Source organism: Cervus canadensis, chromosome 17 (genome assembly GCF_019320065.1).
Source record: "Cervus canadensis isolate Bull #8, Minnesota chromosome 17, ASM1932006v1, whole genome shotgun sequence".
Lineage (NCBI taxonomy): Eukaryota > Metazoa > Chordata > Mammalia > Artiodactyla > Cervidae > Cervus > Cervus canadensis.
In genome coordinates, this window is record NC_057402.1 from 6,520,423 (window position 1) to 6,543,705 (window position 23,283).

The window sequence follows — 23,283 nt, forward strand, 5'->3', positions numbered from 1 at the left end:
TGGACTGGCTGGGGTCTCTGCCTGCCCCTTCCAGGGCAGAAGACTCCAACGGCATGGTCTACAGTGCTGGGTCAGCTGGAGCGCCAGGGCCCGTGGGGAGGGCCACCCGCCCTCTGCTTTGGGGGTCCTCGGGCTCCACCGTCGGTGAGGCCATGGCCTCTGTGCCACAAGTCACAGCGACCCAAAACGCCCCGGGCCACTGGGGCCGCTGGAACCTGTCCCTAGTACCTCCCCGCTTAGGGGCCTGCCCCGCCACTCCCCGGCGGGGACAGGTGCAGGCCCGACCCTGCGGCGAGTGCCCGCCCCCCAGGCCCCGCCCCGCCGGCCCGCCCGGTCCCCTCGGAGCCCTGGGTGGCCGGCATGGCGCGCGCGGCGGGGCCCGAGCGGCGGCTCCTGGCCGTCTACACCGGCGGCACCATCGGCATGCGGAGCGAGCGCGGCGGTGAGCGGGGCGGGCGCCCGGCTCCGGGTGGGGGGCGGGGTGGGGGTCGTGCTCCCGCCGGCAGGCCTTTGACCCGTCCTGACCCGCGCTCCGGTGGGCGCCCAGCGCCTCCCCCGCGCTGCCGCTGCTCCTCTCGGGCAGAGCCCCGGGGGGGCTGTGGCTCCCGTGGGACCCCCATCCCTGCACAGATGGGCTGGTGGGCAGGTGTTCAAGGGCTGTCCGGGCCTCTCACTCGGGAGACCAGCGGCTGCCGGGCGACCCCGGCCGCTCCCCGCTGTCCCCGTCTGGCCCGCGCGGGGGGCAGGGACGCCCGCCAGCTCTGGGCAGAGCTCACTGGCACCAGGATTCTGGGCGGTGGGCGTTCCCTGTCCCCTGCCCCGGGGCGCTGACGGGATTTGGGCCAGGGAGGGGGTGACTGTTGGGTGGGGGAGAGCCTGGGGTGGGCACCGGCCTGGAGGACCCCGGGGCAGGCGTGCCCCCAGGCTGGGCAGAGCGCCTCGGGCAGGAACCTGGTCTGGGGAGCCTGCAGGGGTGGGGCGGGCACCGCACGCACCCCCGGAGTGTTGCAGCGTGGCCTCCACGTGGGCCCTGGGTCCTCCAGGAGGGGCCCAGACAGTCCCTTAGCCCTGCTCTGGAGCCTCGCCCCTTACTCTGGAGCGGGGGTGCTGGCCCTCCTCCGCCTCCGTCCCCCCAGGACCCCTCCCCAGCCCTCCACAGCTCTCTGCACCCCGGGCCCCCACCCCCCGCGGGCCTCACTCGGGCCACCCCGCCCTGGCCCGGGGGTGGCCTCCTACTTGAGCTCTCCCAGCTCCCAAGGGCCCTCCTCCTGCCTTGGAACCAGCTGTGTCCCCCCCATGACCCCCAGGGCTAACAGAACATCCTCCACGGCCCCCCCACCACCACGCGGTTCCCCTGAAGCAGCCACTCAGATGCCGTGAGCCCTTTCTCACGCCAGCAACTGCTTCCCGTCCTCTGTCCCTGTTAATGCCCCCCTCCCCTGCCAGTTCACAGATGTCTCCAGGGCCCATCCATGCTGGGCCCCAGGGCTTAGACCCCCAGACAGCCCTGTCCTGGGGGACTTTCCACATCCCTTTGTACCCTGGGGGTCTTTCCTCCTGGACTGCAGGGCTGGGGCAGAGAGAGGGGAGCAGGCGGACTCTGCTGGCGTCCTCAGAAGGCCCTGACGCATCCCGGTTGCTGCCCACCCCCCCAGGCTTGGCACTTGGCCAGCTGTGATGCCTGTGATTCCATTGAGCTCAGCTCATAGGTGTTAAGGGTCTGAGCTGCAGGGACCAGGGGGACTCTGACCGTGACCCCATTTGCACTGCGTTGTGCGCCCCCCCATCACCGCCCCCCGCCACCTGGACGCCCCCGGCTCACTCCCACAGGCCCTGCATTTGCCAAAGAGCTTGCAAACCCCCTTGTTTGGAAGGGGCTCTAGAAAGATGGAGTGTGGTGGGCAGTGACCTCCCAAGATCCCGCAGGGCAGCGCCCCTGGGCTGGTAGGGAGCCAGCTGGGGCCGGGGAAGAAGGGCAAAGGGGGTGCGCGGAGGACACAGGCCTGGCCCATGGAGACCCCGCTCTGAGCCCTGCTGGAGGCCCGGGCCGCCCAGCCGCTCCAGGCCCTGCCTGCCTGGGGATTCCGGTCGGTCGCGGGGTCAATGATTAACCGCCCTGGCTCTGCGGGTGTGGTTGAGGGGCCGGCCTGGCTGTTTGAATTCTCACTGTTGGGAGCATTTTTGCGCCTGCTGGTAAACAGTGACCTGCCGGGCATGCGGGGCCTCGCTCGCGAGCCCTGCCAGAGGTCAGGATGCTGAGGGGAGGGCAAGGCCGTGGCGGCTGGGGACGCCCCTTGCCCGCCCCCTCTCTGAGCTCAGAGATGATGTTACAGGTCAAGGGGCGTCGTGAACCCGAGATCAGTCGATGACGGCAAGCCCAGGGTCAGGCAGCACCCTGGCCGGAGACCCCGCCAACCCGTGTGACCCCCGTGGGCTCGGCTCCTGGTGGGTGGAGCCTCGGGGTCCGCAGGGGCCAGGACATCCCAGGAGGCCACAGGAGGGCCTGGCAGCCAAGCCTCATCCTGAGAGGGGATGCCCACGGCTTCTCCTGCCCTCGGCCTGGACGCCCGTCACGGAACAGGCTGCCACACGCTCCCTGTCCTGGGGGCAGACTGGCCCTTACGGGGGAATGTGTCTGTGGGGCCACTGCCCATGACCAGCTCCCCATCTGCACTGCAGGGAGACGAGGCCCTGTGCGGCTGCTTCTGCTTGTGGAGGGCCTGAAGCTTGGGGGCCCTCATTAAGAAAAAGAATCCAGTTTACAAAATCAGAATTAGATGTGAAAGCAGATGTTGGCTTATTAGTTGTTTTGTCTTTGCTGCACTGCAATGCAGGTGGGATCTTAGTCCCCCGAGCAGGAATTGAACCCGCGCCCCCTGCAGGGGAAGCCTTAACCTTTGGACAGCCAGGGAAGTTTCCCAACCCCTTCCCTGCTTTTTTTTTTTTTTTTGGTAACAGGTGTTTACTTAGATTGATGAAGGAAATAACAAACTCCCCGTTCTTAAAAGTCAATAATATTACAAAATCCACAAAAATATTTTTTGTTTGTTGACTTCCTGACACTCTCTCACCACCGTTTTCCCCACATTTTTGGCTGCTTTGGATAATGATGCGTCGGCAGAATTTTGCCCCCAGAGAATAGAATGGAAGCAGAGTGTGGCCTCCTCTTGGGCTGGCTCTGCCCGTCCGTCCGCCTACCCACTCGCCAAGCGGGGCCACCAGGCCCGCCGGCCCTGAGGTGGGATGTTCCCGGAAGTCAGGGACCCCCGAGTCCCCCCTCCCCGAGCCCACCAGCAGTGGCTTGGCTCTGGGGTGGCAGTGAGTGTGCACACAGCCCGCCCCGTCAGTGGATCCGCAGATTTCCACGGCCACCCCCTCAAGGCCACCCACTGCAGGGGAGCTGGCGCAGACAGTGGCGGGGGAGCCTCCTGCACCCGCCCTGACCCGGGGCCGCAAACCAGGGCCTCGGGCAGCAGGAGGGCCCTCTGGAGACCTCCCCCACCAGGGCTCTGTCCTTCTTCCGCCCTCCCCTCTGAGTGTCGAGCCTGCTCACAAGGATGCGGGTGGAAGCCAGGAGCCAGCGTCATCTCCTGAGCTCACACCCACAGAGATGTTGCCTCTCAGGTCCTGGGGCTCAGGAGGGGACATCCGCGGGCCATCTTGTTCCCTGCCGCAGCGGGGTGGGCGGCCCTGGGCCTCCCTCAACCCCCAGGTCTGAAGTCGGGGCCTCCCGGCAGCAGGGCTGGCGGGTCCAGCGCTTTGTGCAGGCAGCCGCGTGTCCCGGCCACCCTCCAGCGTCTTGGGAGGGAGCCCAGCCGGGCCGTCTCGCACTGATGTTCCCTGAGCCGCGTTGCTTCTGCAGCAAAGTGTGTGGAGCCCCCACGGGGGCCTCCTGGGTGGAAGAGGGGGTGGCTATTCAGGGTGCCCCCTTCCCCGAGGTATCCTCTTCTGGCTGGGGAGACGGCACCTTGAACTCTGAGGCTGTGCTCCCTGCGGGGCTGGTGGGAGCTATGTCTGGGGTTTAGCGGGTGGACGTGTGGAGGGGGTGCTGGGGCGGGAAGCCCACCCTGCCACCCAAAGCCTGCGGCTTCTGGCCAGTGAACATTGCTGCTTTGGTTCACTGAGTTTGTGCCGACTTGTTCCTCGGAGGGCGAGGCACAGGGAAGCTGAGCGCTGCCCCGAGCTGCAGGGTGGGGCAGGGGCATCAGTGAGCTGGGGGCGGGGCGGAGGGTCTGATGCTGGGCCCACGACCCCAGGGAAAGGAGCGAGGGGCCGGATTCACATCTGGGGAGAGATCCTGGCCGCCAGCCTGAGGAGACGCATGCCTAAGAAGGCACCAGGGTGGGGGGCGGGGTGAGGCTGGGGGGCGGGGGCTGGACGGCTGTCGGGCTCCACTGAGGGAGGAGAGGAGGCAGGGTGAGATCAGAGAGATTCAGAGTGTGAGGACCCACCGGCCATCGCGGGGGTCCCCCGGCCGGGGGTGTGGGCAGCCCCTAGGCTGGGAAGGCTCGTGGTGGCGTGAAAGCTGGCATGAAGCTGAGTTCTGCCAGCCGTCGGGTGAGCCTGGACCAGACCTGCTCCAGGACCTCCAGGAAGAGCGCGTCCCGGACACCCAAACCCACCCCATGCCCCACCTCCACTGAGACAATGAAGGGTGCTGTTTAAGACACTAAGCCCGGGGCAGCTTGTTACACGGCAGCAGGACGCTGATACGCCTGGCAGAGGGCAAAGGCTGGGAACGAGATCGCCACCTAGGTGCCCACTGCCGCTGGCCCTGGAGGTCTTCTGTTTCAGCCAAAGAAGCTTCTCTGGAATGGGGGGGGGGCATGTTGTCCTTGCTGCTGCGGCCGGGCATCCAGCACGGCCAGGCACGTGGGCGATGCCCAGCAGAACCTCAGTGAGGAGTCAGCCGACCTGCCTCAGGTCACGGAGCTCGCAGGGAGCAGGATGGGACAAAAAGCCAGGGCCGGGATGCAGTGATTCTTCTGGGAGCCTTTGCTGAGGAAGTTGTTTGTCTCCAGGAAACACTTGGGACTTTGTGAGCTTTTCTTAGAAGGCGTGCCATTTCTGCCTAGTGCCTCCTTAGATGTGTGCTTCTGGCCGGGGAAGGAGAAAGGGTAATCGGGTGTGTGTGGCAAGGGCACCGGGACCTGGACATCAAGCAGGGCTTCCTGGAGGTGGTGCCCTGCATCGGGGGGAAGCATCTGCTGGGTGAGAAGGGGGACGGGGCAGGGGACGTCAGGCAGAGTCAATGGTGCGTCCTTGGGCAGAGTGGTGTGGATGTTCTGGGGAAGTCGGGGGGAGAAGTGGTGTGTGTGTGTTGTGAGGGGACCGGGGTGCCCTGAGCCTTGCTGGGGCCGTGGGTTCGTCTGGAGGTGGAGGTGTTAGCCAGGAAGCGGCCAGAGCCCCTGGCAGACCCTTGAGCTGTCTGGGGGAGAGCCAGGGTCCAGTCCCCAGGCGGCGGTCCACACTTGCCAGGGCCCTGGGTCGGCTGCAGACCTGAGCACCCAGTCTGACTCCGCACAGGGCCAGAGCTCACCCGCAGCGCCCAGCCCCGTCCTGCCTGGGGCCCTGGTGGTGGCTGCCAGCCCCTGATCCTCCGCCCACCCTGCCCACAGTGTTCGTGCCCGGGAGGGACCTGGCCACGGTTCTGAGGATGCTGCCCATGTTCCATGACGAGGAGCACGCCCGGGCCCGCGGCTTCCCCGAGGACACCCTGGTGCTGCCGTGAGTGGGCGCTCCCGTGGGTCCCGGGCACGGACGATGGCCGGCTGTCACGGGGTGGGGGGAGGGCACCCTGAGACTGGCACCTGCCAGGCCGGCGGGGCGGCTGTGGCTTCTCAGGGTGTCCACAGCGAGCTGCTGGAGGGCGCCGCCCCCACGGCCCCCCACTGTGGTGGCTCTGGAACTGACCGCAGTCCTCTTAAAAGTCCATCAGGACAGGCAGGGGCTGGCCCCAGGGTCCCCCCGCCCCCGGGAAGGTCCTGCTTCCCAGGTCGGGGCCCAGGCTGCCCGGTGGTCTTCCCTGCTGGCCGGCGGGGTAGGGGTTGCCCTCCTGGCTGCTGACCCCTCCTGGCTGCTGACCCCTCCTGCCAGCGGCCCTCCTCCTGGGGGTGTCCTGGTTCACTTCCTGCCGTGGAGCAGCCCTTCCCTGGGACCATGGTCCTTGTTCCTGCAGCCTCAGGCAGAAGCGGGCCGTGGAGGTGCAGGGCCCGAGGCCACGTTCCTGGGTGCCCGACTGGGTGGAGGGGAAGGGGCCGCTGACGGAGGGGGCGCTGAGTGTGAGCCTGCCCTCCGCCTCCCGCAGGCCGGCCAGCCCCGACCAGAGGGTCGTCTACAGGGTGCTGGAGAGCCAGCCCCTCTTTGACTCCAGTGACATGACCATCACCGAGTGGGTTCAGATTGCCCAGACCATCGAGGTGACCAGGGAGCGTGGGGAGGGCTGGGGGGGTTGTGGGGGGGGGCTGGCGGTGGAGGTGGGGCTGGGAGGAGGCTGATGAGGGGCCACACCTCAGCGGCATGGCTCCCACGACCCTCTCTCCTGCACCCTGGGTGGGGGGGGCATCAAGGACCATGTCCACTTTTCCGGTGAGGAAATGGCCCAGGTGGCCGTCTCACTTTGAACACTTAGCTTGTCCTAGTCTGTGTCCTGGGCGGAGACTGAGACACCTCTCTGCAGACTGACCACCCCACGCCTGGTCCACCCCGCGCCCACCCTGGAGTGCAGTCTTAGTGGGTTTAGGGCTCGTGGTTTAGAGCACTGAGTGGCCGTCTCTCCTGCAGCCAGAGCCCCTCACCCCCACCAGTGCCGGCCCCAGCTACTGCCTCCCGGGGTGGGGGCCCTCCCAGCCCAATTTCTCACCTTCCCCCCTTAAGAAACCCTGCTCCCCAGAGAGGGGCTTGTCACTGAGCCACCCTTCCTGGCAGCTGGCTGGCCCCAGGCCTGGCCCCGTCTCTGGATGTATGCAGCTGTGTCTGGGGCAGTCTCCCTAGTCTCTGGCCAGCAGCACCCACAGCTGGGGCCTAATGGCTTTTCTGAATGCCTAGGACTGCTGTCCAGTTCAATTCAGTTCAGTTGCTCAGTTGTGTCTGACTCTTTGCAACCCCATGGACTGCAGCATGCCAGGCTTCCCTGTCCATCACCAAGAGCTTGCTCAGACTCAATTCCATTGAGTCGGTGATGCCATCCAACCATCTCACCCTCCGTTGTCCCCTTTTCCTCCCGCCTTCAGTCTTTCCCAGCATCAGGGTCTTTTCCAGTGACTCAGTTCTTTGCATCAGGTGGCCAAAGTGTTGGAGCTTCAGCTTCAGCATCAGTCCCACCAGTGAATGTTCAGGACTGATTTCCTTTAGGATGGACTGGTTGGCTCTCCTTGCAGTCCAAGGGACTCTCAAGAGTCTTCTACCACAGTTCAAAAGCATCAATTCTTCGTCCTGCTGGCCAGCCATGTGCAAATTCGTGGTGTGGCCGGCAGAGGGCGGCCCAGTCCACCACGTGGCTCCGCTCCCCTGCAGCTCCGAGCCCCACCTGGCTTGGTCTATCAATGGGCCTCAAGAGAGGTCCCAGGGCCCCATGGTTCCCGGGCTGTGTCCCTCGCAACCACAGCCCAGGCCAACTGCCCCCTGAGGCCTTGGCTGCTCCTACGGAGGCGGTGGCTGGGGGGTGTCCCTGCAGAGCTGGCCTGCGTGCCGGGGGGGCCTTCTGACTCCCTGGAGGGGCCGTCCCCGTGCCTGCTGTCCGCACCCTGCCCACCGCCGACCTCTCATCTCCCAGCACAGGCTGTGCCTCCTGCCTGTTGCTTCTGTGCGTGCCCGGCCCTCCCGCTGGACCGAGTGGCTGGCGGGCTTCCTTGCCCCACGGCCCCTGCTGCCCCCCGGGGCAGTGGTCATTCAGCAAGGGCCCTCCGGAGCACTGAGCTGGGCCCGCGCCGTCGTCCAGCTGACGGAGTGCTCAGGAGCCCAGGTCGGGCGTTGCGCGGGGAATCTTCCCACCCCGGGACCAAAGTGCCCGGAGACCCCCGCCAAGTTCTCTCGGGGCCGCGGGGTGTCACTGGGAGGCCCCAGGGTCTCAGGGGAGGAGGCTGTCCTGGGAGAGAGCAGAGCATAGGGACAGGGGCTCCGTACCCTGAGGGCCTCCCCGGCTGGCAGTGACCGAGGCCCGCCCACGCGTCCCCGAGTTCCACCAGCTGCGTGTGGGGGGCACCAGTGCCTGCTCCTAGGAGCTGGGCCGCCTGAGCTGGCCGCCGCCCCTGCAGAGCCACTACGGGCAGTACGATGGCTTTGTGGTCATCCACGGCACCGACACCATGGCCTTCGCCGCCTCCGTGCTCTCCTTCGTGCTGGAGAACCTGCAGAAAACCGTCATCCTCACCGGGGCCCAGGTACCTCCCCGGGCGCCCGCTGGGCAGAGGCCACAGGGCAGCTGAGAGGGCAGGCGGGTCCCCGGCGCCTGGCCCGGTCCTGCAGGTCCTGGGGCTCCGCGCGGTCAGTGCCTGGATCCTGCCCGCTGCCAGCCTGCTGCCCTGCTCTGCCTGCTCTCCGCTGCGCTGGCCCCAGTGGGACACCCCTGCTGCAACCAGGGTAGATGAGGCGCAGAGGCCAGGCAGCTGGCGCACGTCCACGGGCCTTATGAGCACCCAGGACTGTGGCTCAGCCCAGGGCGGTTCCATTGGAGGCCCTGGGGGACTCCTCCCCAGCCGACCCTTCTGCCCACGCCATGGCAGGCCAGCCCTTTCCCGCCTTCCTGGGTAGGGGTGGGGGAGCTGGGTGCGGGTCAGTCACCGCTGGGGCATCGGCTCAGGTCTGTGACCCAGCACTCGGAGGCCCCGCCTGAAGCTCCTTGCCCGCCCTCGCACCTGCGGTCGCCCGGCTCCCCTCTGCCTGCCCCGCCCAGGCACTGGCTTGGGCAGCATGACAGCAGGGCCTCGCTGCCCTGGGGGCCAGGGAGCTGGGCTGGGCAGCGACGGGTCCCAGGGCGTCGTGTGCTCTCCGCAGCGTGGGGACTGGCCGGCACCCGGCAGGGGGCCCTGGGGTCTGGGGGGAGCAGAGGGGGCCGGGCCCGGCCGGAGGAGCGCGGTCAGCAGGGGCGGGCCTCCAACGACAGCGCCCACGGCCTGAGCTGCCCCCGCCTCTCCCCAGGTGCCCATCCACGCCCTGTGGAACGACGGCCGGGAGAACCTGCTGGGCGCCCTGCTGCTGGCCGGCCAGTACGTGATCCCCGAGGTACCGCCTCCTCCTGCGGGCGCGGCGGGGCGGGGCGGGGTCTGGGCTCCAGCGCGGCGTGGGGGCGGGCGCCTGCCTGCCCCGGGGGACGCAGGTGAGGGGGCCGGCAGGGTTAAACCTCAGTCTTTTACCTTGAACATGAGCTACACCCTCACCGTAGAGAAAATGGGAAAGCAGCAGGCAGCGGGAGCCTGTGCCCGCGTCCCACCCCAGACACCTGCGGCTGGCGGCGCGGGCGCACAGAGACATTTCCCAGACCCTCCCTCACATCTCAGGGGAGGAGAGGAGCCCTGGGGGGCGGGCCCGTCATGGGGAGGGGCTTCACGAGTGCCATTCAGAGCCCCCGCCCCAGGAACAGCTCCAGAGCGGGGTGGGGGTCCTGGTGGATGAGGGGAAGCTGGGGGGCGGCCCGGGCTCCCCGGCGCTGAGCTACGCGCCCCCCTCCCCGCCCCGCAGGTCTGCCTGTTCTTCCAAAATCAGCTGTTTCGGGGCAACCGGGTGACCAAAGTGGACGCGCGCAGGTTCGCGGCCTTCTGCTCCCCCAACCTGCCGCCTCTGGCCACCGTGGGCGCTGACGTCACGAGTAAGCGAGCAGGGCCCCCAGCAGGGGCGTCGGTCCCGGGGTTCGTGTCCCACCGTAGCTGCTGTGGGTGCCCCTGGGTGGGGGAGCGCGGCTCTCAGCTCTGCGGAGAACCTGGGGGTGGGGGCCGCTCAGAGTGGGGACGCCCCCCACGTCACCGCGGCTCACAGCCAGGCCATGTGTGGGGGGTCAGCCTCTCGGGTGCCCCTCCCCAGGCACATGGCCCCAGGCCCAGGAGCCCTGCAGTGGCCTCGCGGGGACGTGGTTCCGGTGGGGTGAACTGCATCATGGGGACTTTCAGGGGAGTCTCTGTGCCCCAGCCCCCCTCCTGGGGCTGTCTGATGCCTCCAGCTGCTGGTGGGTCCTGAGATCTCACCCCCGAGGCCCCCCACGCTTGCCCTGGGAGGAGAGGACCTCTGCCAGGGGGCAGTGGGTGGGGCGGGAGGAGACCACGGGCTCAGAACCGCACACTGAGAGGGAAGAACCATGCAGGGAGGTGCTGCGGCCCTGAGTCCTGAGTTCATTCTGGGGTCTTAGACTGCACTTCCCTCCCCTTGCCCACCTATCCTGCTTGTCCGCATGCCCTGGAGGGTGGGGAGGCCCAGGACACATCAGTTTATCTGCGGTGTGTGTAGTACGGCCGGGGTCTGGGGGTCAGGCAGGGGGCACGTGCTTGCTGAGAGTGAGAGTCAGGAAGGCTTCCTGGAGGAGGTGGCGCATGGGCTGCTGCTGGTGGATGGATCTGCCTCCGGGCTGTGCTGAGTGGTGGCGCTCAGCCCCTCCTGCCTCGGTGCCAGCCAGCTGAGGAAGGAAGAATGGGCACGAAGGTGGGGCAGCCACTATGCAGGCCTGCCTGCCCTGCGGGGCTGAGTCACTCCTGGTCTGGGGCTCAGAGGGGAACTTCTGGGACGCAGCCCGCTCATGGGTGCAGAGGAGTTCACCCTGGGTCCCAGGCCCCTACCGGGGCCACGCCAAGCCCACGCTGGCCTCGAGGCACAGGGCACGCTGGTGCAAGTGGCCGTGCGGGTGAGTGGCTGACGCTGGCCCTGAGGGGCAAGACGTGGACCACCCACGTCTGTGATCCCAGGAGGAGCGTGTCCTCCGGCCCGGGGGGAGGGTGCCCGTGTGGTGCCAAGGGCACCAGGCCGGTCCCGGTACCCAGTGCTGAGACGCACCAGGCTTTGCCTGGGGCATGCCTGGCAGAGTCCCTCACTGCTTCCTGCTGCATTCCCCATCCCCATGTGAGGCTGGGGCTCGGGAGGGGCTGAGCTGTGCCAGGACGGGAGCACGGGGTGCTGCCCCCCATGGTGGTCCCGACAACCCCCTGCCAGGTGGCTGTGGCACGTGCGGTCACCCGTGTCTCCAGGAGCCCCAGGTCCTCTCCAGGCAGAAGCCCCCACCCTGGGAAGGGCGAGTCAGGCCTCCAGGCTCCGGCCAGAGGGGGCCCAGTGGCTGCAGGGGACTTGGAACCACCATCCCCCCAGTGCACTGGGCTCGGCCATAACCCTGAGGCCTCGGTCAGGACCCGCCTGGCCGCGGTGGGCCTCACTCCCCTCTCGGCCCCTCTACATGTGGGGGCAGCGTCCCTTGGAGTCCGGCAGGCCCAAGGGGAAGGACTCGAGTCCCGTGGGCTCTTGGGATGGGCAAGCTGTGTGGGGAGCGTGGGCCCTCTTTATCTCCGCAAACCCTCCTCTGCAGTCAGAACTCCTGGCTGCCCGGCCCTGAAATAAAGAACACCGCTCCCCGCTGCTGCAACAGCCGCCCTCCACCCCCAGCTCTCCCCCAACACTCAGCTCCTTCCTCTCCCACCTCCCAGTGCCACCCCCCAGCTCCCTGTGAAAGGGCAGCCTGTGTCTGGAATGTTCCTTGGTTTATTATCACATGACAATTACTTTTCACTTGCAAAGATGGGCACAATAAAGGACAGAAATGGTTGGGACCTAACAGAAGCAGAAGATATTAAGAAGAGGTGGCAAGAATACACAGAAGAACTCTACAAAAAAGATCTTCATGACCCAGATAACCACGATGGTGTGATCACCCACCTAGAGCCAGACATCCTGGGATGTGAAGTCAAGTGGGCCTTAGGAAGCATCACTACAAACAAAGCTAGTGGACGTGATGGAATTCCAGTTGAGCTATTTCAAATCCTAAAAGATGATGCTGTGAAAGTGCTGCACTCAATACGCCAGCAAATTTGGAAAACTCAGCAGTGGCCACAGGACTGGAAAAGGTCAGTTTTCATTCCAATCCCAAATAAAGGCAGTGCCCCCAAATGCTCAAAGTATAGCACAATTGCACTCATCTCACAAACTAGCAAAGTGATGCTCAAAATTCTCCAAGCCAGGCTTCAACAGTATGTGAACCAAGAACTTGCACATGTTTGAGCTGATTTTAGAAAAGGCAGAGGAACCAGAGACCAAATTGCTAACATCTGCTGGATCATTGAAAAGCAAGAGAGTTTCAGAAAAACATCTACTTCTGCTTTATTGATTATGCCAAAGCCTCTGACTATGTAGATCACAACAAACTGTGGAAGATTCTTCAAGAGATGGGAATACCAGACCACCTTACCTGCCTCCTGAGAAATCTGTATTCAGGTCAAGAAGCAACTGACCATGGAACAATGGACTGGTTCCAAATTGGGAAAGGAGTACATCAAGGCTGTATATTGTCACCCTGCTTATTTAACTTATATGCAGAGTACATCATGAGAAATGCCTGGCTGATTGAAGCACAAACTGGAATCAAGATTTCCGGGAGAAATATCAATAACCTCAGATACGCAGATGACACCACTCTTATGGCAGATTGAAGAGGAACTAAAGAGCCTCTTGATGAAAGTGAGAGAGGAGAGTGAAAAAGCTGGCTTAAAACTCAGCATTCAAAAAACAAAAGATCATGGCATCTGGTCCTATCACTCCATGGCAAATAGATGGAGAAACAATGAAAACTGGCAGACTTTATTTTCTTGGGCTCCAAAATCACTGCAGATGGCAATTGCAGTCATGAAATTAAAAGACACTTGTTCCTTGGAAGAAAAGCTATGACCAACCTAGAGAGCATATTAAAAAGCAGAGACATTACTTTGCTGACAAAAGTCCATCTAGTCAAAGCTATGGTTTTTTTCTGTAGTCATGTGAGAGTTGGACCATAAAGAAAGCTGAGCGCTGAAGAATTAATGCTATTGAACCGTGATGTTGGAGAAGACTCTTTAGAGTCCCTTGAACTGCAAGAGATCAAGCCAGTCAATCCTAAAGGAAATCAGTCTTGAATATTCATTGGAAGGACTGATGCTGAAGCTGAAGCTCCAATACTTTGGCCACCTGATGTGAAGAACTGACTCATTGGAAGAGACCCTGATGCTGGGAAAGATTGAAGACGGGAGGAGAAGGGGACGACAGAGGATGAGATGGTTGGATGGCATCACCGACTCAATGGACATGAGTTTGAGCAAGCTCTGGGAGTTGGTGATGGACAGGGAGGCCTGGCGTGCGGCAGTCCATGCGGTCGCAGAATTGGACACGACTGAGCGACCGAACTGACTGAGCACTCCTCTGGTGGAAACAGCAGGAGGCAGGCAGGCTTACAGCCGCCACAGGACGGGCTGTCGGAGGAGCCCTGGGCGGGGGTCCTGGAGCCCCCATTCCCCTCTGAGTTCTCCACCTGACTCTGGGCAGCCTCTCAAGCCCCTTCCCCGCCCTGGGCCTCGGTTTCCCTGGGCTGGATGAAGGGGTCTCCTTGGCACCTGCTCCCTTAACAGGCTCTTGAGGGGTCTTGGCACCCACCCTCTGCTCACTTGAGGGGCCAAGAAGATGGGACTCTGGCTCAATGCCAAGCTCCTGAGGGTCAAAGACCAGGCCTGCTGCCCAGACCTCTGCCCCCTGCCCCCCGCCCATGGGTGCAGCAGGAGGGCTGGGAGGCTCTGGCCACGCAGTCCCTACGGAGCAGTTGCCTCTAGGCCCACAGAAAGTCTGACGGCTGGGGGTTCTCTGGGTGGCGGGCACTGACCCCCAGGCCCCACACTCCTCGGGGCTCAGGTGCCAGAAACCCACCCTGGGTGTGGGGAGCAGGCTGGGCTCACGTTACCCCTGAGACTTTGGAGTGAATGAGACGGAGGTTTTCCCAGAGGTGAGGGATCTGGAAGACTCATTCACTCGGTCATTTATGGACCTGCTGGGCTCGGGGCCCGGTGGGTGCCCCGCCAGGGACCCGTGAGTCTGGCTGGTCTGAGGCTGCTGCCCCAACTGCTCGTGGGACCCGGGACCCCGGCTCCTGGGCCCTGCGCGCCCTGCCCTCTCCTGGGGGGCCCTTCCTCCGCCCCCCTTTCCCTCCCCTGCAGGGTCCTCCTCGCCCCCTGGATCCCATGCCCGCCACCGGGCTGCCTCGGGCTGGGTTGCACCGGTCGCCTGAGCGAGCTGAGCGGGGGCAGGGGAGGGGCTTTCAGAGGCGCCAAGGGAGGCGGGGGTCTCAGGGGGGCGGGGCCTAACGTCTGCTCTTCGTCCGTCTGTCCCCGCAGTCAACCAGGAGCTGGTGCGCAGGGTCCGTGGGCAGGGCCGGCTGGTGGTGCACAGCAGCATGGAGCGGGACGTGGGCCTGCTGCGCCTCTACCCTGGGATCCCCGCCTCCCTGGTAGGGTCCCGCCTCCCTGCTGGGGCCCCGCCTCCCTGGTAAAGGGACCCCACCTCCCTGCTGGGGCCCCGCCTCCCTGGTAAAGGGACCCCGTCTCCCTGCTGGGGCCCCGTCTCCCTGGTGGGACCCCCGCCTCCCTGGTGGGACCCCTGCCTCCCTGGTGGGACCCCCGCCTCCCTGGTAGGGACCCCGCCTCCCTACTAGGACCCCCGCCTCCCTGCTAGGACCACCGTTTCCTGGTAGGGACCCCCGCCTCCCTGGAAGGGACCCCCGCCTCCCTGGTAGGGACCCCTGTTTCCTGGTAGGGACCCCCGTTTCCTGGTAGGGACCCCCACCTCCCTGGTAGGACCCTGCCTCCTTGGTAGTGACCCCCGCTTCCCTGGTAGGGACCCCAGGGCTTCGCTCCATGGGGGCTATTGGGCCGTCAGGGCAGGCCTTGCAGGTGGCCAGCGTCGTCCAGCAGTGGGTCCCAGACTCCAGTCTGCTGGTTCCTGGGTAGCTGCCAGGAACAGGTGAGCTTTCACTTTGGCTTCTACCTGGAGAGGCGGAGGGAGCTGATGGCGGTTCTGATGAGGGCTGAAGGCTCTGGGAAGACTCTTGAGAGTCCCTTGGGCTGCAAGGAGATCCAACCGGTCCATCCTAAAGGAAATCAGTCTTGAATATTCATTGGAAGGACTGATGCTGAAGCTGAAGCTCCAACATCTTGGCCACCTGATGGGAAGAGCTGACTCATTGGAAAAGACCCTGATGCTGGGAAAGATTGAGGGCAGTAGGAGAAGGGACGACAGACGATGAGATGGTTGGATGGCATCATCGACTCGATGGACATGAGTTTGAACAAGCTCTGGGAGTTGGTGAAGGACAGGGAAGCCTGGCGTGCTGCAGTCCATGAGGTCGCGAAGAATCGGACATGGTTGAGCGACTGGGCTGAACTGAAGGCTCTGAGGGGGACACAGCCGGAGGGGTGGATCCTTACACAGGCCGGCAGCTCGGCCTCAGCGGCGCCCTGAGCTCTCTGCTCAGCCGCAGGGCCCGTCCCCTCCCGCCGGCTCGCTGGGAGCAGCACCTGTCGTGTGTCAGAGCTTCGGGCCAGACGGAGGGGTCAGGAGGGCGGCGGGCGGCCCAGCTGGGGTGGGGGCCCTGCCCTTGGTGAGGCCACTGACGGCCCTTTCTCATGTCCGGCCAGCTCCCTGTGACCGCTGACCCGTCTCCACAGTCTTCACGGCCCTAACGCTCAGAAGGGGACGGGGGTCGCTCGGGGAGGATGTGGTGGGGAGCAAGGTGAGCTGTCCCCGCTGCCCGGGGACCAGCCTGTCGGTCCCCGTGTTTGGTGGAAGCGAGTCCCTGCACCCCTCCTTCCTGCCCCCACAGGTCCGGGCCTTCCTGCAGCCCCCCATGAAGGGCGTGGTCATGGAGACCTTCGGCTCCGGGAATGGGCCCACCAAGCCCGACCTGCTTCAGGAGCTGCGGGCGGCAGCTGAGCGTGGCCTGGTCATTGTCAACTGCACCCACTGCCTCCAGGGTGCCGTCACCTCCGACTATGGAGCTGGCGTGGTGGGTGCGGGGGCGCCGGGGCCTGGGGCGGGGCAGGGGCAAGCCCTGGCTGCCCGCCTCCTTCACGGTCCACCCGCGTCCCCGCCCCTCCAGGCCTTGAGCGGAGCCGGGACCGTGTCAGGCTTCGACATGACCTCCGAGGCGGCGCTGGCCAAGCTGTCCTATGTGCTGGGCCTGCCGGGGCTGAGCCTGGACGGCAGGAAGGAGGTGCGTGTGCCTCCGCCGGGGACCACACCCCTCGGCCCGCATGGTGGGCCCAGCCCAGGGGGTGTGTGCCTGGGCTTGGTGGGGGGCTAGAAGTGGCCCCCACGACCCGTCACCTCCCCCAAACCCCACACCGCCCCACACCCCCACACTGTTTCTCAGGGAGCCCCAGGTCCACCCTGCTCCCAGGGTGTCCCTGCCCCAGTGCTTCCCCGGCTGGCCTCTCGGGCTGGGCAGAGGCCACCAGGGCCCGGGGAGACCCTGAGCTGGAGGCTGGAGGGTGGGCTGAGCTGCTGTGGGGAGGTGGCTGGGTCAGGCTCTGGGCCCCGGGACGGAGCCTGATGGAGGCATTTCAGGTCTGGGGGGACCCTCCCCTGGGGGCTGGGGGTGCCTGGCCCACCTGGTGGGTCTGGACTGCTGGGTGCAGGCCCTGGTGAGCTGCCCGGCTCTCTCTGTGTCCCCCCCGCCCCCGCCCCGTGTGCCCCAGCTGCTGGCCAGGGACCTGCGCGGGGAGATGACGCCGCCCGCCGTGGAAGAGCCCCGGCCCTCTCTGCGGGGCGGTGTGCTGGGGCGCGGGGTCGCCCAGCTCCTCAGTCTGAGACAGGTGCAGCGTGGGCAGGGGGCCTGGGCGGCAGGTCCCAGGGGGACGGGAGCGGAATGCCCCCAGACACAGCCTGGTTCTGGGGCGGCGGCAGGGGCTGGCGGGGCTCAGGGCGGCAGCCGGGAGGGCTGGCAAAGGACTCGCGGGCGGGCATCCAGGGGGGGCTGGAGGGGGCTGGGTGGTCCAGAGGGGCGCTTGCAGCGTGTACGCAGCTTGCAGACTGTGGCGCTCGCCTGGTGGGGCAGCTCGGGGCCGGCAGCGTCGCCTGGAGCCCCAGCGCACATGGACACGATGGGTGCCTGGGCCCGGGAAGGGGCTGAGGGCTGGCTTTCGGGCCTGGGTTGTGGGCCTCAAGCTGGGTCAGGCTCCCGGCAGTGGCTGGGACCTCCTTGGCCCCCCTCACTCCCCTGCCTCTGGGCAAAGTGTCCAGATGTGGCACAGGGGCACCCCGTCTGGTTGCTGCCCCGGGGCCCACCATGTGCCTCAGTATCCCCCCTGCGGAGTGAGCATGGGGACAGGCCTGTCCGGGAGGGCGGTGAGGGTGTGGGCAGTGGCCATGTGTGTACGGCGGAGTTCTTGGGGAGAGGGCAGGGGTCCCGTAGGGCGGAGGCCTCGGGGAGGGGGCAGGGGTCCCGTATGGCGGAGGCCTCGGGCAGGGGGCAGGGGTCTGAGGTGTTGCTTCCCCCGCCCTCTGCAGGAGGCCGATGAGGTGTGGGACGCCCTGGTGCCCAGCCTGGCCTGTGCTGCGGCCTATGCGGGCGAGCTGGAGGCCCTGCAGGTGCTGGTAGAGCTGGTGGGTCTCTTGTCCACCCTCGGGGACCAGCCCGGCCACACAGGGCCCGGGGGTGGGCTGGATCGCCTTTCCCAGGGCCTGCTCCCCTCACTGAGGTCGACGGGGCCTCGTGGCTCTGCCTGCTGTCCCTTCCCCGTGACCTCCCTAGCCCTCCCCTCCTTGTCTCGGTGGGTGACGGGCCCCTGCGTCGCCCCAGGGCAGTGACCGGAGCCTGGAGGACTTCAGCGGTCAAACCCCGCTGCACGCGGCCGCCCGGGCCGGCCAGACTGGGGCTGTCACCATGCTGCTGCAGAGAGGGCTGGACGTGAACGCCCGGGACAAGGGCGGCCTCAGCCCCCTGCTGCTGGCCGTGAGGGGCAGGTATTTGTCGGCGGGCACTGTGGTGGGGGTGCAGGCAGGGGCGCCGCCCGGGGCCGGGCCTGGATGGCGCTGCCTCCGGGGGGCCTCCGGTGTGCCTGTGGTCACACAGCTTCCCCGGGCAGAGCCAGGGGGCACCGAGGACACCTGCTTCCCAGAGCCTCGCCCCCTCCGGCCTGGGCCCTCGGTACTAGCAGTGACCCTGCCGGTTGTGGGCAGGGCCCAGACTGGGAGGACTGCTCGGGGCAGGGTGCTTAGGGAGGGCTTCCTGGAGGTGGCCTCCAAGCTGAGCCCGCCGGGTCCAGCAAGACCCTGGCATGGAATTTCTGAAAAGAAAAGCAGAAGAGGTCTCATGTGTGTTCCCCGCATCCTCTGCCTGAGGGGCTGGGGCAGGGGTGAGGGGAGAAGCCCCCCGCCCAGCACTGGGTGAGGCAAGTGCAGGGCAGCTTGCATAGTGCCAGGTGGGCAGGGTGGGCACAGGTGCCCTAGAGAGTGGACTCAGCATGTCTGATGTTTGGGAGTGGTCCCCCAATGGCCCCGTCCGACAAGCCCTGGCTTTTTAAGGCAGGTCCCCAATCTGAATGTTTCTGGGGAGGCTCCCCCCTGCAGGTGGACACTTGCCAAGCCGAGTCCTTACTGAGGCCCTGGCACCCTGGGTAGTGGGTTTGGGCACCTGAAGCCTAGTTCCTTCTGAGGTTCGGAGGGCACGGGCCACTCGGCAGCCAAGGCCAGAGGCCAGGGCCACCCGGAGGGGTCACCCGGCGAGCTCACCTGTGCTGCGGGATGGCCCCCGGCGGGGCTGGCTGTGTGAGAATTGACAGGAGCTGGGGGTTGCCCCCCAGGAGCCAGGGCCAGGGGCGTGGAGCCCGGCCCCTGGGGCAGGCTGCTGGCCAGCATGCGGGCGGAGGTGCAGGCATCCGGCGGGTGAACACGCGTCCTGTGTCCTCTGCTGGGGTGGGGGTCTCCTTGCCGCCCCCGCAGGCCCGCCTGGCCTCTCTCCGAGGGTCAGCCTCGCCTGCTCTGCGGGCCCGTGGGGACTCCCAGCGGCCGGGCACGCCGGGGGGCCTGGAGGCCGCTGGGCCTCTCCCTCTGGGGGCTCAGGTCCCTCGGAGGCCGGGGACTTGCCGGGAAGACCCGCGAGCGGGGCGGTGCTGCCTGCCCTGCCCTCCCCCTGTCCAGCCGCGCGGAGCCACCTCACGCACGCGTGTGCCGGCGCACATGCTGGTGAACGCCTGTGTGAGTGTGTGTCTGGGAGCTTTCCTTCCGGTTCTTCCTTGCTGTTGATGAGTCGCTCGGTCGTGTCCGACGCTTGGCGACCCCGTGCACTGCGCAGGCGCGGCTCCCCGTCCTTCACCCCCATCCTGCTCGGTCCCCCCTTTCTGAGAGCTGAGCGCCGTGTGGCGTCTGCGCCAGGCCCCGGGCCCCTCTCCAGGGGCTCGCGGCCTGTGGGAACCTGGGTTGTTGCTGGGGTTTTCCTGAGTCTCACGGAGAGTCCAAGCCACCAACCTCTTCAGGTCGGCCCTGGGCTGGGGCGCCTCCTGGCACCCCCCCTTCCCAGGGGCATCAAAGCTTCTCAGAACAGGCCTGGCAGTGGGCAGAGGGGGCGGGGTGCCTGTGGGGTGTGCCCGCGGCGCCCAGGCCGGGCTGATCTGGCTGCAGACTCCAGGCTGCTCGTCCTGGGGCGTGGGTGGGTAGCGCGGTGAGCTCACCCCATCCTGGCCCCACCCCCTCGTCCAGGCCGCTGTCACAACACCTCTCCCACCTCCCAAACCGGTCTCACCCCCCAGAGGCCCTGCTGTGCCCGGGTGGGGGGGCAGCCCCACCCTGGAAGGCTCTGGGTTGGCGGTGGGGGCCAGGCCTGCGGGACTCCCCCTCCTCCCCAGGCACCTCAGAAGTGGGGTGACGGTGCAGTTGATGGTCCTCCCGTGGCCCTGGGGAAGGGGCGTGCATCCCACTGTGGGGGTCTTCGGGCTCTCTGTTCCCTGGCCTCTCCGAGCCCCATGGAGGCCCACGCCGCACGGGGGGCTCAGGCCAGGTGCCCCTGCACGCCCGTGGTCATCTGGGCCCCGCTGCGGGCCAGCCTGTTCCCTTGTGCTTTGTTGGTATCTCCTCGCCACCCCACCCTCAAGGGCAGAGCGTGGGCCCAGTGGACTCAGCCTTTGCAGATGGCCCGAGCGTGTGTGAGCTCCACAAGGGTGGTCCGCAGGGTGGGCCTTTGGGTGCCCACAGCAGTGCCCTCAAGTGGGCCTGGGCCTTGAGCTGCTCGGCCCGGGTTGGGCCCCAGCGTGGGTCTGGTTGCGTCCAGCGAGGGTGGGCTCCCAGTCCTGGCTTACTGGTGTCTGGCGGACACTGCCGTGGGCAGGCGGTCACCCCGCTCTTTCTCACGGCAGGCATCGGGGTGTCATTGGGCTGCTGCGGGCAGCTGGGGCCTGCCTGTCCCCCCAGGAGCTGGAGGACTCGGGGACGGAGCTGTGCCGGTGAGGCTCGCGGGCACACCTGTGCTTCCTGGGCTGTGGGGGAGCCTGGGCTCCGAGAAGGAAACCAGCCCCGGGGAGGGATGGTGGCCTGGGAGGGGGCCATCTGCACCAGCTGGGCCCTTGGAGCCCTTGGGGGTGGGGGGTGGCAGGTGGCAGCCCAGGGTCCTCTGCCCCTCTGCGCCCTCCCTGTGGGGCCGCCTCCCCGGTCCCCGCCAGCTCCTGCTGTGTCTAGCCTGGAGCGAGGCCTCCAGGTAGGGAGGAAGTGAGGAGGGTCGTGGGGAAAGGGAGGTGGAGGCAGGACAGGCCGGGGCACCGGTGGAAGCCAGGCGGGGGTCTGGGAGCAGCGCTGAAGTCAGAGCCTCTAGGGTGGGTCACGTCTCAGGCTGAGTAGCTGGTGGGGGCGGGGGGTGGCTGTCTGTTCACCAGGATGAGGGCCTGAAGCTCCGGCCCCTGGTCCCCACCGGCCAGCCTCTCCCCCGGCCCTCTGCCTTGGTTCCAGCGAGGTCTCACCCAGCCCGGGGGCCCCCATCCTGTACAGAGTGGGGTGCACAGACCCCACGGGCCCCCGTCTCGGCCCCTCCCCTCTGGAGTTCAGTGTCCCCGAGGGGACGGATCCTGCTGACTTTTCAGCAGTGACAGGGCTGGGGGTGTGTGACCCGCGGTGACGGGACCCAGGCAGGAAGGGCTTGGCTCCGGAGGGACTCCTGGGGTGACCCGGCCCAGGGCTGCACCCCAGATGGGCCTCGACGGCTCCTCGAATGACAGCTGGGGAGGCAGGCGGAGGGGCAGTGACAGGTCGCACGCGAGCAGGTGATCCAACCCAAGCTGCTTGGCTGGACATGGCGGGGGGTCCTTGACCAGCTCCCCGAGATGTGCGTGTGTGTGGGAACCAGCGCGAGAGGCCTGGGGCCAGGTCTGAAGGCTGCTGGCGGTGCGTCAGTGTGATTCACCTTAGAGATGACCCTGTGCCCCGTGGGGGCTGCTGCTGCGGGCTCCTGACTCAGAGGAAGTCCCAGGGGTCGGCCCTGCCGCCCACGCCCCCGCAGCCAGCCAGCACCCCTGGCGTGGACCCTGCCCCGGGGCTCCTGGTCTCAGGCTGGGGGACGGCCTCTGAGGGCAGGGGAAAGGGTGCGGGCCGCTCCTCGGTGCCCCCACCTCTCCAGGGCAGGCAGGCCCAGACCCGCTCCTAGCCAGCCCGCTGGTCCAGAGCCCCCCGCCCCGGGCCCCCGTGTGACCCTCTTTGCACCACTGGGCTGCCTCTGACTTTCCTCCCGCCCCCGGGGGCCCCGCCCGGGAAGGGCTATATTGTGAAATATGAAACTGGCGGGCGGCGCTCAGCTGCTGGGGCGTGTGTGCACGTGCACGCGTGTGTGAACACCCCTGTGTGTGTGTGTGCGCGTGTGTGTACCCTTGACCTGAGTCACAGCCACCCCCATGGGTGACACACCAGAGTCCAGGCTGCTGGCCGGCCCCGGGGACCCTGCTCGCTGCCGGGTCAGCTGTTGGGGGCTGGCTTTGCGAGAGAGACCGTGGGCAGATGGCCGGGCGCCCAGGAGTCCCCGACGGCGCCCCCTCCTCCCCTCCCCCTCCCAGGCTGGCGTCCAGGGCGGACTGCGAGGGCCTGCTGGCGTGGGGGCAGGCGGGGGCCGACCCGAGGCAGCCCGGGTATGACGGGCGCAGCGCGCTGCAGGTCGTGAGTGCCCCGGCGCCCTCCCCAGGACCACCTCCTCCAGGAAGCCCTCCCTGACTGCGCCACCGGCTCCCCCCTTCCCAAAGGCCCAACTCCTGCCCTCCTTGCGGAGGCACTCTTGTGTGCGGGAACCGTGGTTGGGGAGGGGGCTGTCCCTTCCCCTGTCCCAGATCCCCCCCAGGGCCCAGAGCTGTGGGGACGAGGGGGTGGAGGAGACACGGGGTCCTCGATGCATGGGTGGGAGCGCATCCTGGTGGGGGTGGGGTGGGGTCCAGGGCCAGGCTGCTGGTCCCAGGGCCTGAGGCAGCCCCCCCCAACACTCCCCACAGGCAGAGGCAGCTGGGAACCTGGAAGTGGTGGCCCTCCTGCAGAACCTTCGGGGTGGGGCTGGTGACCAGGCCCCGGGCACAGTAAGACCCCTACCCGCGCAGTAAGACCCCTACCCGCTGTGGACCGGCGCTGGTGGGGATGGTGTCCTGGGGGCAGGGCGGGTCAAAGCCCCTCCGGCGGGCGGGGCTCATGGGAGGGGAGCTGCAGTGTCTGGACAGAGGGCTTCCCAGAGGGATGGCTGAGCTCAGACCCACGCTCCGTCCGGGCCAGGCCACCCCACAGAGCAGCCCTGGAGGCCTGGCCACGGCCAGGAAGCTCCCGAGCCTGGAGGGGCCCTGCTGGGCCCGCCCCGCCCGGACCCCAGCACCCACTGGGCCGGGTGGACTGGGCTCCCAGCTGGCTCCCCGCCCCCAGTGCGTCAGCTGGCCTTCTGGAAGCCTCTCCCTCTGGTTGGCTTTGCTCGGGTCCTTGGGTGCCTCCCTCGTGAAAGGCTGGGCCCCACTGACAGGTGCCTGGGCTTGTCTGTCTGCCCTGCCCCCATGCAGTGCCTGGGCCTCCACTCCTTCTCCAGAGACCTCCCTTTTCCAGGAAGTGCTGCCTGGGGTCTAACCTGAAGCTCTCCTGCTGCGGCGTGAGCTGTTCCTTCCTGTTGAGACCTGCTGGAGGGACGGTGCCGCCTGGCCCCCCCCCCGGACCCTGACCGTGCTGTGCACCCCCTGCCCCTGCCCCCTGCCCCCCACCCTGCTGCGGGAGCCGCTTCCCATTCTGTGCCCAGGATGCAGCCTGAAGGACGTTGCTGGGGAGAGTGGCCATAAAGTCCCTCTGAGGACCGTTCCCCCCACA

At 66.7% G+C, this 23,283-nt stretch overlaps 1 protein-coding gene across 17 annotated transcripts; it reads left to right on the forward strand.

Annotated features, from left to right (window-relative positions):
• Positions 1-326: 326 nt before the first annotated feature.
• On the forward strand, positions 327-23,283 carry ASPG (asparaginase). Of its 17 annotated transcripts, none has more exons than XM_043489324.1 (16): positions 327-442; positions 5,619-5,727; positions 6,308-6,419; positions 8,256-8,381; positions 9,139-9,222; positions 9,679-9,805; positions 14,322-14,434; positions 15,806-15,988; positions 16,082-16,195; positions 16,680-16,796; positions 17,491-17,586; positions 17,783-17,946; positions 20,334-20,420; positions 22,014-22,113; positions 22,440-22,540; positions 22,986-23,283. In XM_043489324.1, exons 1-16 carry the CDS (start codon positions 361-363, stop codon positions 23,047-23,049), a joined length of 1,779 nt encoding a protein of 592 aa, XP_043345259.1. In that variant the 5' UTR covers positions 327-360; the 3' UTR covers positions 23,050-23,283. The 17 variants fall into 17 exon arrangements, with proteins under 17 accessions (XP_043345259.1, XP_043345257.1, XP_043345263.1 ...); XM_043489322.1 differs by having other exon boundaries at positions 23,029-23,283; XM_043489328.1 differs by having other exon boundaries at positions 22,440-22,520.

Excerpts from the sequence above, each read along its gene's own strand:
- ASPG (XM_043489322.1), top strand. The coding sequence starts at position 361 with ATGGCGCGCGCGGCGGGGCCCGAGCGGCGGCTCCTGGCCGTCTACACC. Across the intron at positions 5,728-6,307 it reads GAGGACACCCTGGTGCTGCC|GCCGGCCAGCCCCGACCAGA; the intron begins GTGAGTGGGCGC and ends CGCCTCCCGCAG. Across the intron at positions 16,797-17,490 it reads AGCTCCTCAGTCTGAGACAG|GAGGCCGATGAGGTGTGGGA; the intron begins GTGCAGCGTGGG and ends CGCCCTCTGCAG.